At 44.3% G+C, this 9,056-nt stretch overlaps 1 protein-coding gene across 1 annotated transcript; it reads left to right on the forward strand.

The window, feature by feature from the left end:
• Nucleotides 1-326: 326 nt before the first annotated feature.
• LOC121325446 (NEDD4-binding protein 1-like) lies at nucleotides 327-8,194 on the forward strand. Its single transcript, XM_041267922.1, has 7 exons — nucleotides 327-932; nucleotides 2,227-3,896; nucleotides 4,753-4,883; nucleotides 5,086-5,182; nucleotides 5,474-5,581; nucleotides 5,901-6,002; nucleotides 6,115-8,194. The coding sequence occupies exons 1-7, from the start codon at nucleotides 630-632 to the stop codon at nucleotides 6,824-6,826; spliced, it is 3,123 nt and encodes a 1,040-aa protein (XP_041123856.1). The 5' UTR covers nucleotides 327-629; the 3' UTR covers nucleotides 6,827-8,194.
• Nucleotides 8,195-9,056: the final 862 nt, after the last annotated feature.

Genomic DNA, 9,056 nt, shown 5'->3' on the forward strand with positions numbered 1-9,056 from the left:
TTTGAAAAAACAAAAATTATTCATTTTTTTTAAATCCGGCTAGCCTCTTTTAATAATGCATTATTGTCCTGTGTTGAATATTAAAGGTGACGACTGTTCTGAAGATGTCACAACTATGTCACAGCAACCTAGTTTTAAAAGAACTCTATCATGGAAACCACGTGTCCAATTAAACTGTGCATGCAGGGCCCTGTTGTTGTAAGGTTATAGTCCTCTTGCTATTTTACTGAGGCCTGTCACGTGTGGTTTGTATGGCGAGTACGTGCAATGTGTTTTCCGTAAAGAAATTCTGCTTAGTTGTCTCATTTAGACTGGGGAAATGAGGCTACAAACGAAACTCACTGCGCCGTACGGTTTAAACAGCCCAGGCTGCAGAGTAGATCGATGAGCAATGAAAAAAAGTGTTTTATATTATTTTGCAACCCGTTGTATGTCTTGTAAAACTTTTTTTTTTTTTTTTAAATTGAATGAACCGCGCTGTACATAGTCGTTGGTCGTTGTTTGGTGACGTTGACAAGGACTTTCAAAGAGTCGTTGAAACATGAAAAAGATTCGAACCTGCTGTCGAGTTACTTTAAAGAAAGACCAAGAATAGCGTTTTTTGTGACATTTACAAATAAATATAAAAAATGTCAACAGGGCTTGCCAGGGGGGCAAACAGCGAGTTGCCTTGCTGTTCTACTGGCGGTTCTGGGATTTACAGCAGCAGCATGTCATGTCCAGCAAAACAACATCCACAGATGCTTACTGACGAATTCACAGTCCCCGAGGAGAGGCAGAGCTTTCTGGCATCTATCAAACCTAAAGTCGAGTTGCTGTTCAGGGTGGATTTCACAATCGTAGGCCTGCTGGACCCGGGTCGCGGAAGCAAAGCGACGAGGCAGGTTTCGCTTCAGTTGACGGGGAAGAAGGAAGATGTATGGAAGGCCAAGGTACCAGGTCTTTGTGTTTTATACGTTGGTATTAGTCGCAGTCGTAGTGTTAACATTACTCGTGACAGAACAAAAAAACCTCACAGAACCACTTACTGTAAGCCTTTGGCGTTGCTGTACAGAGATAGATACGGTCATTCTCTTTACAAACATAGTTTATGAAACTGCAAACGTCACCCTTCCTAGCGTAACTTTTGAAAGTTTTGGCAAAACCCCTGACCCCATGTGCGCGTGCCAACACAATAACATTCCAGAGGAAGAAAGAACACGTGGTCCGGGCCTACAGTACTGTTCAAGAACCGGTATGGTGAACATTGGTGTCTGCTTCCAAATGATATATGAATGCAAGAAACGACCATTGGCAACCCCTAGATCATAAGCAGGTTAAATACACTGATATATGGATGCAAGAAACGACCATTGGCAACCCCTAGATCATAAGCAGGTTAAATACACTGATATAGGAATGCAAGAAACGACCATTGGCAACCCCTAGATCATAAGCAGGTTAAATACACTGAAGGCGTGTAGCTATTTATTTCTTTATTTTTATAAAGCGCCTTTCGTAGTGGACCATCATCACAAAGCGCTTTACAAGATAGGATGTGTGAACAATGCATCACTTGCAGTCACTTACAACGTTTCACCTGAAATTTAAACCGAATTTAATGAGGAAGTAGCGGGGTTCTGAAAAATATAGCGTTGGTACAACTGTTTAAATAACGTACCTGTAATTTGTATTTTCATTGTTAACATTCTGACAATTTTTTACACTTAACAACTTTAAAGTCTTTTTCAGAGCTCTTTTCAAAATGGCTGCACTAGTGCACTGAGGTTTGAAATGTGTCCTCCACTGCAGGAAGAGCGATTTAAAAAAACAAACAAAAAAACTACAACATAACACATGCTCTGTCTTTTCTGTTCCGTACCACATTGTGGATCGTTGTTGCTGTGCTACCTGTTTGACAGTGTGGGCAGTAATCCTGACACTATCAGTGCACTAGAGCGGACATTTTGAAAAGAGCTTTGAAACAGACTTTAAAGTGTATAAAGTTGTCATGATGTTAAAAATGAAAAAAAAATGACAGGAGCTATTTTTAACAGTTGTAGCAAAACGTGGGGACGTGTAACGTTATATTTTTCAGATCCTCGCTACTTACTCTTTAAGTTATGATTACTTTTTTTCACCTCAAATAAATAGTCCAGTTGGGATAGTTTTCCACAGCTTTCTGAAATTAAAGTTGTCTTCTGAACCATGGCTTGAATACTGTGCTGTGTCTCCTTCTGGTTCCAGGAATACATCAAGGGTATCTGTAACCCAGATCTGCAAGAGATGGAGAAGTACCCCAAGGACATGCACTGCATATTTGTTGGCGCACAGAAATTATTCATCAACTGCCTCGTGCAGGACACGAGCGCCGATGTGTCGGTGGTGGAGATGGGCTTGCTGTGCATTCGTGGTGGGACTGAGGCCGTGGTGATGGCGCAGAGTCAGATTCAGCAGTTTGTAAAGCTCTTCGTAGAAAACCAGAGCTTGCCGAGTAAAAAGGAGCCTTTGGTGAAGAAGGCATTTAAGAATTTTATAGAATCACATGCTGATAAGTATACCATGGAATTGCTTCTGTTGCCAAGCACCTTAAAAGGAGAACTTTTGAGTTTCACCAAGAGCAAGGTGCAGCGGGTTACAGGGCTTGAGTTTCAAGACACTTCAGACAAAGTGCAGTCTCACCCGAGGTGCGGAAACAATGTATCCTGTATAAACACAGAAAACCAGCAAGAGGCAGAGAGAGGAAAAGCCTGCACCCCTGTAACAGAACTGTCAAACCAAGTACTGAACGCCTTTATCGCAGAGTTTGAAGAGGATCCGCCAGTGGAGTCAGCAGCACCGAAGGAGAGACAGTCTTGCAAGAGGAGATCTTCGGGCAGTGAGGATCGGGATACAAAGAGGAAGTTTTCACTTGAAAGCAAAGACAGCGCCTATAGTGTCGTCAAGTCTGGCAGCCCCACATACATACTCAGTGATGAGGACACTGATGGCTCGGTCATTATGGTAGACAGCAACATGGACAGTGACGAGTTTTTGGTTAAAGTCATCAAGGAGATAGGCCAAAGGGGGGAACCCATTGTGCTTCTCAAACGTATTGAGGAAGAAAATCAACAGCTGCAAGGAGGGGAAAAAAAGCATCACATCTCCCAAGCTCCTAGCTGCTCAAAAAAGACTTTATGTGAAGGATCGAAAAAATTGGTCCAGCCAGAGGTGCGTTTGGGCAAGGGCAAGGAAAAGCGCAGTAGCATATTAAGTGATGTGAAGAACTGCAAGCCTTTGAATGCCTGTCGGCAAGAACAGCAAAGTGACTCCCTCTGGGTGACCAAGAACATATCCTTGTGTCCGCGCATAAAGCCTTTGAATGCCTGTCGACAAGAACAGCACAGTGACTCCCTCTGGCTGACCAAGAACATATTATTGTGTCCGCGCATAAAGGCAACAATCGGTGACGATGAAGATGAAAGTGATATAGAGACTGACGGGTCCTCGGTGGAACCTGCTCTTAGATTAGTGAAAGAGAAGGTGACTCTGAAAGAAACAGACTTCAGAGGGAGCTCTGGGAAGCTGTTGTTTAAACCGGTCCCGGCTGAGTCCGTCACTCCTGTGCAGAGCTCAGCAGGACTCTCTTCCAGACAGGACGCCAGCCCACCCCCAGATAAACACTCTGGCTGCTCCTCCTCCTCCTCTTCCTTTCAGGCTGTACCTTCCGGGCAGACTTTCATCGCAACAATGCCTTCCCATGAGGCAGCAGCATTCGTACCTGCGACTGAACCTAAGAAGCCAAGCACTTCATGTGTGACGGGAGAGAAACGCTTTCAGGAGTCTCTGAAAACAAAATACAAACTGAGTCTCGAAAATAAACCGGGAAGGCTGGATCTAAAGAACGTCATAATTGATGGCAGCAATGTGGCCATGGGGTAAGTATTGTGAAACACGTAGCCCCTGCAGTGTAGGACTGGGCCTCTCTTCCAGTGCCCATGTTGGCTATTGGTGTTTCTGTAAGATCAGCAGTACCTAACGGATAGTGTAACTGTGACCTTTGTGTTGCTGTGAGTCATAAGGAGGTCTTGCTTGTTGGCCAGCACTCGACCACTCACTATACACTTACGTCTCGGGCTGTCCCCTCCCAGTACTATGTTGAGGTGGTGATGTTACTGTGTGTAGGCACTGTGGTTTGTTGCTCTCCCTTGCCCAGTATTATGTCTTTTGTATGTTTTTCGGTATCTGTTGTCGAGTAACTAGGGTCATGATATAGCCTGTTCTTTTGTAAAACTGATTACGAAAAACTAGTCCCCATAATTTCGGAGAGTTACAGATGCTGTAAGGTTAGATGACAGATTAATATTCAAAGATAGAGGTTGAGTCGTGCACTGCAGTTTGGTGTGCTGTGCAGGTGCAATGTGAAAAATTCTTGATTTCGTAGAAATTAATTCTGAGAAAGACTTAAAAAATAAATAAATAAATAAATAAATAAAAGATTCCTGTAAATCAGAAGACTCATTTGTTAACGTTTTTTTGTTAGTAAAAGTTCCCTGTCTTTGTTCACCTGCTAAAATGCACAGTATTGGGCTGTAAGATGGAACCACAGCCCACATACATAACACTGTCTACTTCCTCACTGAAAGAAGGGTTATTTTTGGATTCAAGCTGATCCAGGTCACAATGTTAGAAGGGGAGGCGCTACTTTTTCTTCATCTTTTCTTTTGCTGTAAGTTCTTCAGTGCATCCGTTTTGTGTGAATGCTCCTCACCCATTCCTCACATTCTCTTCCAGGCATGGGCTGCACAAATACTTTTCGTGTCGTGGGATCGCCATTGCAGTAGAGTTCTTCTGGAAATACGGACACAGACACATCACTGTGTTTGTTCCGCAGTGGAGACAGAGATATGATCCCCTCATTACAGGTATGGGTTCTTTGCTCCGAGTATCTCAGGAGCAGAAACGCAGGTGGCAGTATTCAAACCAATAGGGGGAACGCTTTGTGTTCCCGTCACACACTATCAGATCAATATATTCTGGATATGATGTATACTAATGTATCACAGCTCTGCTACACGGATTGTTTGTGTCTCATTTGTTTGTATTTTTTTTTTTTTTTTTTAACAGAGAAGCATTTTTTAGAAGAGTTGGAAGAGCTGGGGATTCTGTCCTATACGCCTGCTAGAATGTTTTGTGGACAAAGAATCGCATCTCACGATGACAGGTAGGAGTTCTATATCTATATATCTGTATAACACCAAAGCCATATTCACTGTAGTGAAGGGAGATGCCATTGAGAGCTTGCTTTCAAGGGCAGACCCGCGTCTAGTCTGCCTCTAGCCAGTGCTGCTGCTCCCTCATCTTTTCATGAGCAGCTCATTCAAACAGTGGAAAGGGATTCCTTTAGAAACCTTCCACCACTGGATCCGCAAGAGGCAACCAAAGCCAATAGAAAACACAATGCACTGTAGCCTAACACAATGTTACCTGACCTGCGTGTCTTCATTGTTTACAGGTTCTTGTTGCACCTGGCAGAAAAAACTGGGGGAGTCATCGTCACAAATGACAATTTAAGAGAATTTGTAACTGAATCCAAAGCATGGAAACAAATCATAAAAGAAAGGTAACCTGCCTGTTAGTAACTGAGAGGGTTCCTTGAGTGTCTGAAGCAGTCAGAGATGAGTGGCCATGCAGGACAGCAGCCTGCCTGATAGACGGGTAAATTGTACCTGGTTAGAAACAAGTGATAGATGGCCCTAACCCTAGTCCCAGGCTAGAGAGACTATCAGTGGTATCTGTATCTGAATGAACCCTCCAAACCAACACCAAGTTTATCAACAACAGGGGTTAAGGATGGGAAACTTAGTGAGATCTTTTTTTGCTTGCTTGCATACATTTATCAGCGATTCATGCAGCTCATGTGTAATTTTGTGTTTCAATAGGCTTTTACAGTATACATTTGCTGGTGATATATTCATGATACCAGATGATCCTCTTGGGAGATTTGGACCCAGATTGGATGAGTTTATGCGTAAAGACTTAAGGTACCTATTGAATACTGCTTCTTTTCTAGAATATGAATCTACAAAACTATATCATTCTGATCATATTTGAAGTATTTTCAGTGGAAGTGTGTATTTTTGTATTTGCCTCTAGACGTGGACCTCCACAAATACAGCTCGGATCTCCAGCAGCAGCATCCACTGGACCTGCACGAGCACGGCTTGGACCTCCAGCAGCAGCTTCCACTGGACCTCCACAAACGCAGCTCGGACCTCCAGCAGCAGCTTCTGCTGGACCTCCACAAACACAGCACGGACCTCCAGCAGCAGCTTCCACTGGACCTCCACGAGCCCAGCTCAGACCTCCAGCAGCAGCTTCCACTGGACCTCCACAAACACAGCTCGGACCTCCAGCAGCAGCATCCACTGGACCTGCACGAGCACAGCTTGGACCTCCAGCAGCAGCTTCCACAGGACCTCCAGCAGCAGCTTCTACTGGACCTCCACAAACACAGCTCGGACCTCCAGCAGCAGCTTCCACTGGACCTCCACGAGCCCAGCTTGGACCTCCAGCAGCAGCTTCCACTGGACCTCCACGAGCCCAGCTCGGACCTCCAGCAGCAGCTTCCACTGGACCTCCACGAGCTACAGGGCCTGGGCTTCAAACCCCCCCTCTCCGAGCGCAGAGCCCCGATGAGCCTTCGCTCAGATCAGCCGCAGACACGGCAGACACCAGGAAGCACCTCTATAATATCTTCCCTCAACAAAGGCTGAAGATTGATCAGATCCTCTCTGAGCACCCGCACATGAGAGACCTGAATTCACTGTCCTCGCTGGTGCTGGGCCTCCAAGGACAACACTGGTAGCAAGCACAGGAAGAAAGGCACGGACTGTTGTGCTTTTCTTTTTGGTGTGTGTGCGTGCGAGAGTAGAATGTAAATTCAGCTTCTGAGTTCGAAGTGGTTCGTGTTTATTAGAAAAAGAAAATATTTTGTTAATGGGCTCCACTTAACAGCTGTGTGTTCAAAATGTGTATATTTTCTTCTAATTAACATTTAATTTATTGCATCAGGGAACTAGATTTGTCGTTAATCACTGTGTTCCAATGCTCGTTTCTCTGTTGAAAAGAAATTTATATTTTTTGTTGTAAACCATGTACATTGTCTGTCCTTGTAAAAAATGATTGTACACCAACTTGTACATTTAAGTACCACACTCATTGGGTACAGAATTTTTTTTTTATCCATTTATGGCAAACCCTTTCTAATGAAACACTGGTTACTTGTTTTTGTGTGTCTCAGATTTGAACAGCTGCTGTTTTAATTCATTATAGTGTTACTGAAAGCACTTTTGAACAACTCCAAAAGTTTTGCATCCCCCTATAGAATTAACTAATTTAGCTTCGTAAAGTCAAATGAAACCTCAATAATAATATGTTAACATAATGAATTACAGACTGCTTTGTAGTTTTCTTTATACCTAACAAAAAAGTGACAACATTGGCAAATAGTCATGAAAAATGTTAATATAGTTTATTAAAAATTTTTGTGATGCAAAACTTTTGTCCATAGCGTTGCAGACTGTACTAAAGTGTGCGTCCATTGCAGACTGTACTGAAGTATGCGTCCATTGCAGACTGTACTAAAGTGTGTGTCCATTGCAGACTGTACTAAAGTGTGTGTTCATAGCGGTGCACACTGTACTGGTGTTTGTTCATAGCGGTGCACACTGTACTGGTGTTTGTTCATAGCGGTGCACACTGTACTGGCGATTGTTCATAGCGGTGCACACTGTACTGGCGATTGTTCATAGCGGTGCAGACTCTACTAGTGTTTGTCCATAGCGGTGCAGACTACTAGTGTTTGCTCATAGCGGTGCAGACTGTACTAGTGATTGTTCATAGCGGTGCACACTGTACTAGTGTTTGCTCATAGCGGTGCAGTCTATACCAGTATATTTAATCTTTATCCTAATGTTGCTGTTTAGGTCTTTGTGACCCTTGTTCTGAAGTTCACTGATCTTGAGACCTGGAAGTAGTGAAGTCTGTTTGTTTGTTTCTGTTGAGGCTCTGCTGTAGTGTCTGTTGTTGAAAGTCCACATTCGTTTCTTGTGATTATTGTGAGGTGTTTATTTTAAATGTTTATGAAACTAGTCTCAGAATGTTCTATATAGTTATAGTTGGCTGGGAGGAGTGTATTAAAGATAATTTCCATTACACTTCCGAAAATATTTTGCAGTACATGCATCACTGTCATTAAAAAAAATCTGTTTTGAAGTTCTTTATAGTTCTGTGTCCATGAGTCAATTGCAACGAACTAAAAGGAGCGTCCTAACTGGGTGAGCCTGTGGTTAGTACGGAGAACTAAAACATGTTACTGAGTTATTCCAGCAATTTCTGTGGACTAAAGACTTGTGGTATCGTACTAACTGGAACAAAAATGCAAACTTCTATGAAACTGATGAAACTGAACTATTCATAACCAAAAATTATATAAAATGATATGAAGTCTTCTGTGGGAAAATCAAACCAAAAAAAGTATGTTAGTATGCCTGGTAAAAGCACGACCACGCAGTGTGCAGGGGGAGTCACACAGTCAGGGGAGTGCAGGGGTCCCTGACAGTCTCCCCTGGTAAAGGCACGACCACGCAGTGTGCAGGGGGAGTCACACAGTCAGGGGAGTGCAGGGGTCCCTGAGAGTCTCCCCTGGTAAAGGCACGACCACGCGGTGTGCAGGGGGAGTCACACAGTCAGGGGAGTGCAGGGGTCCCTGAGAGTCTCCCCTGGTAAAGGCACGACCACGCAGTGTGCAGGGGGAGTCACACAGTCAGGGGAGTGCAGGGGTCCCTGAGAGTCTCCCCTGGTAAAGGCACGACCACGCAGTGTGCAGGGGGAGTCACACAGTCAGGGGAGTGCAGGGGTCCCTGGAGAGTCTCCCCTGGTAAAGGCACGGGGGTGTGCAGGGGGAGTCACACAGTCAGGGGAGTGCAGGGGTCCCTGAGAGTCTCCCCTGGTAAAGGCACGACCACGCAGTGTGCAGGGGGAGTCACACAGTCAGGGGAGTGCAGGGGTCCCTTAGAGTCTTCCCTGGTAAAGGC

This window comes from Polyodon spathula, chromosome 13 (genome assembly GCF_017654505.1).
Source record: "Polyodon spathula isolate WHYD16114869_AA chromosome 13, ASM1765450v1, whole genome shotgun sequence".
Lineage (NCBI taxonomy): Eukaryota > Metazoa > Chordata > Actinopteri > Acipenseriformes > Polyodontidae > Polyodon > Polyodon spathula.

What these genes read in the sequence shown, in the direction of transcription:
- LOC121325446 (XM_041267922.1), top strand. Translation starts at nt 630, where the DNA reads ATGTCAACAGGGCTTGCCAGGGGGGCAAACAGCGAGTTGCCTTGCTGT. An exon ending in GGCAGCAATGTGGCCATGGG is followed by an intron (nt 3,897 to 4,752) that starts GTAAGTATTGTG and finishes ATTCTCTTCCAG; the next exon opens with GCATGGGCTGCACAAATACT. An exon ending in ATATGATCCCCTCATTACAG is followed by an intron (nt 4,884 to 5,085) that starts GTATGGGTTCTT and finishes TTTTTTTAACAG; the next exon opens with AGAAGCATTTTTTAGAAGAG.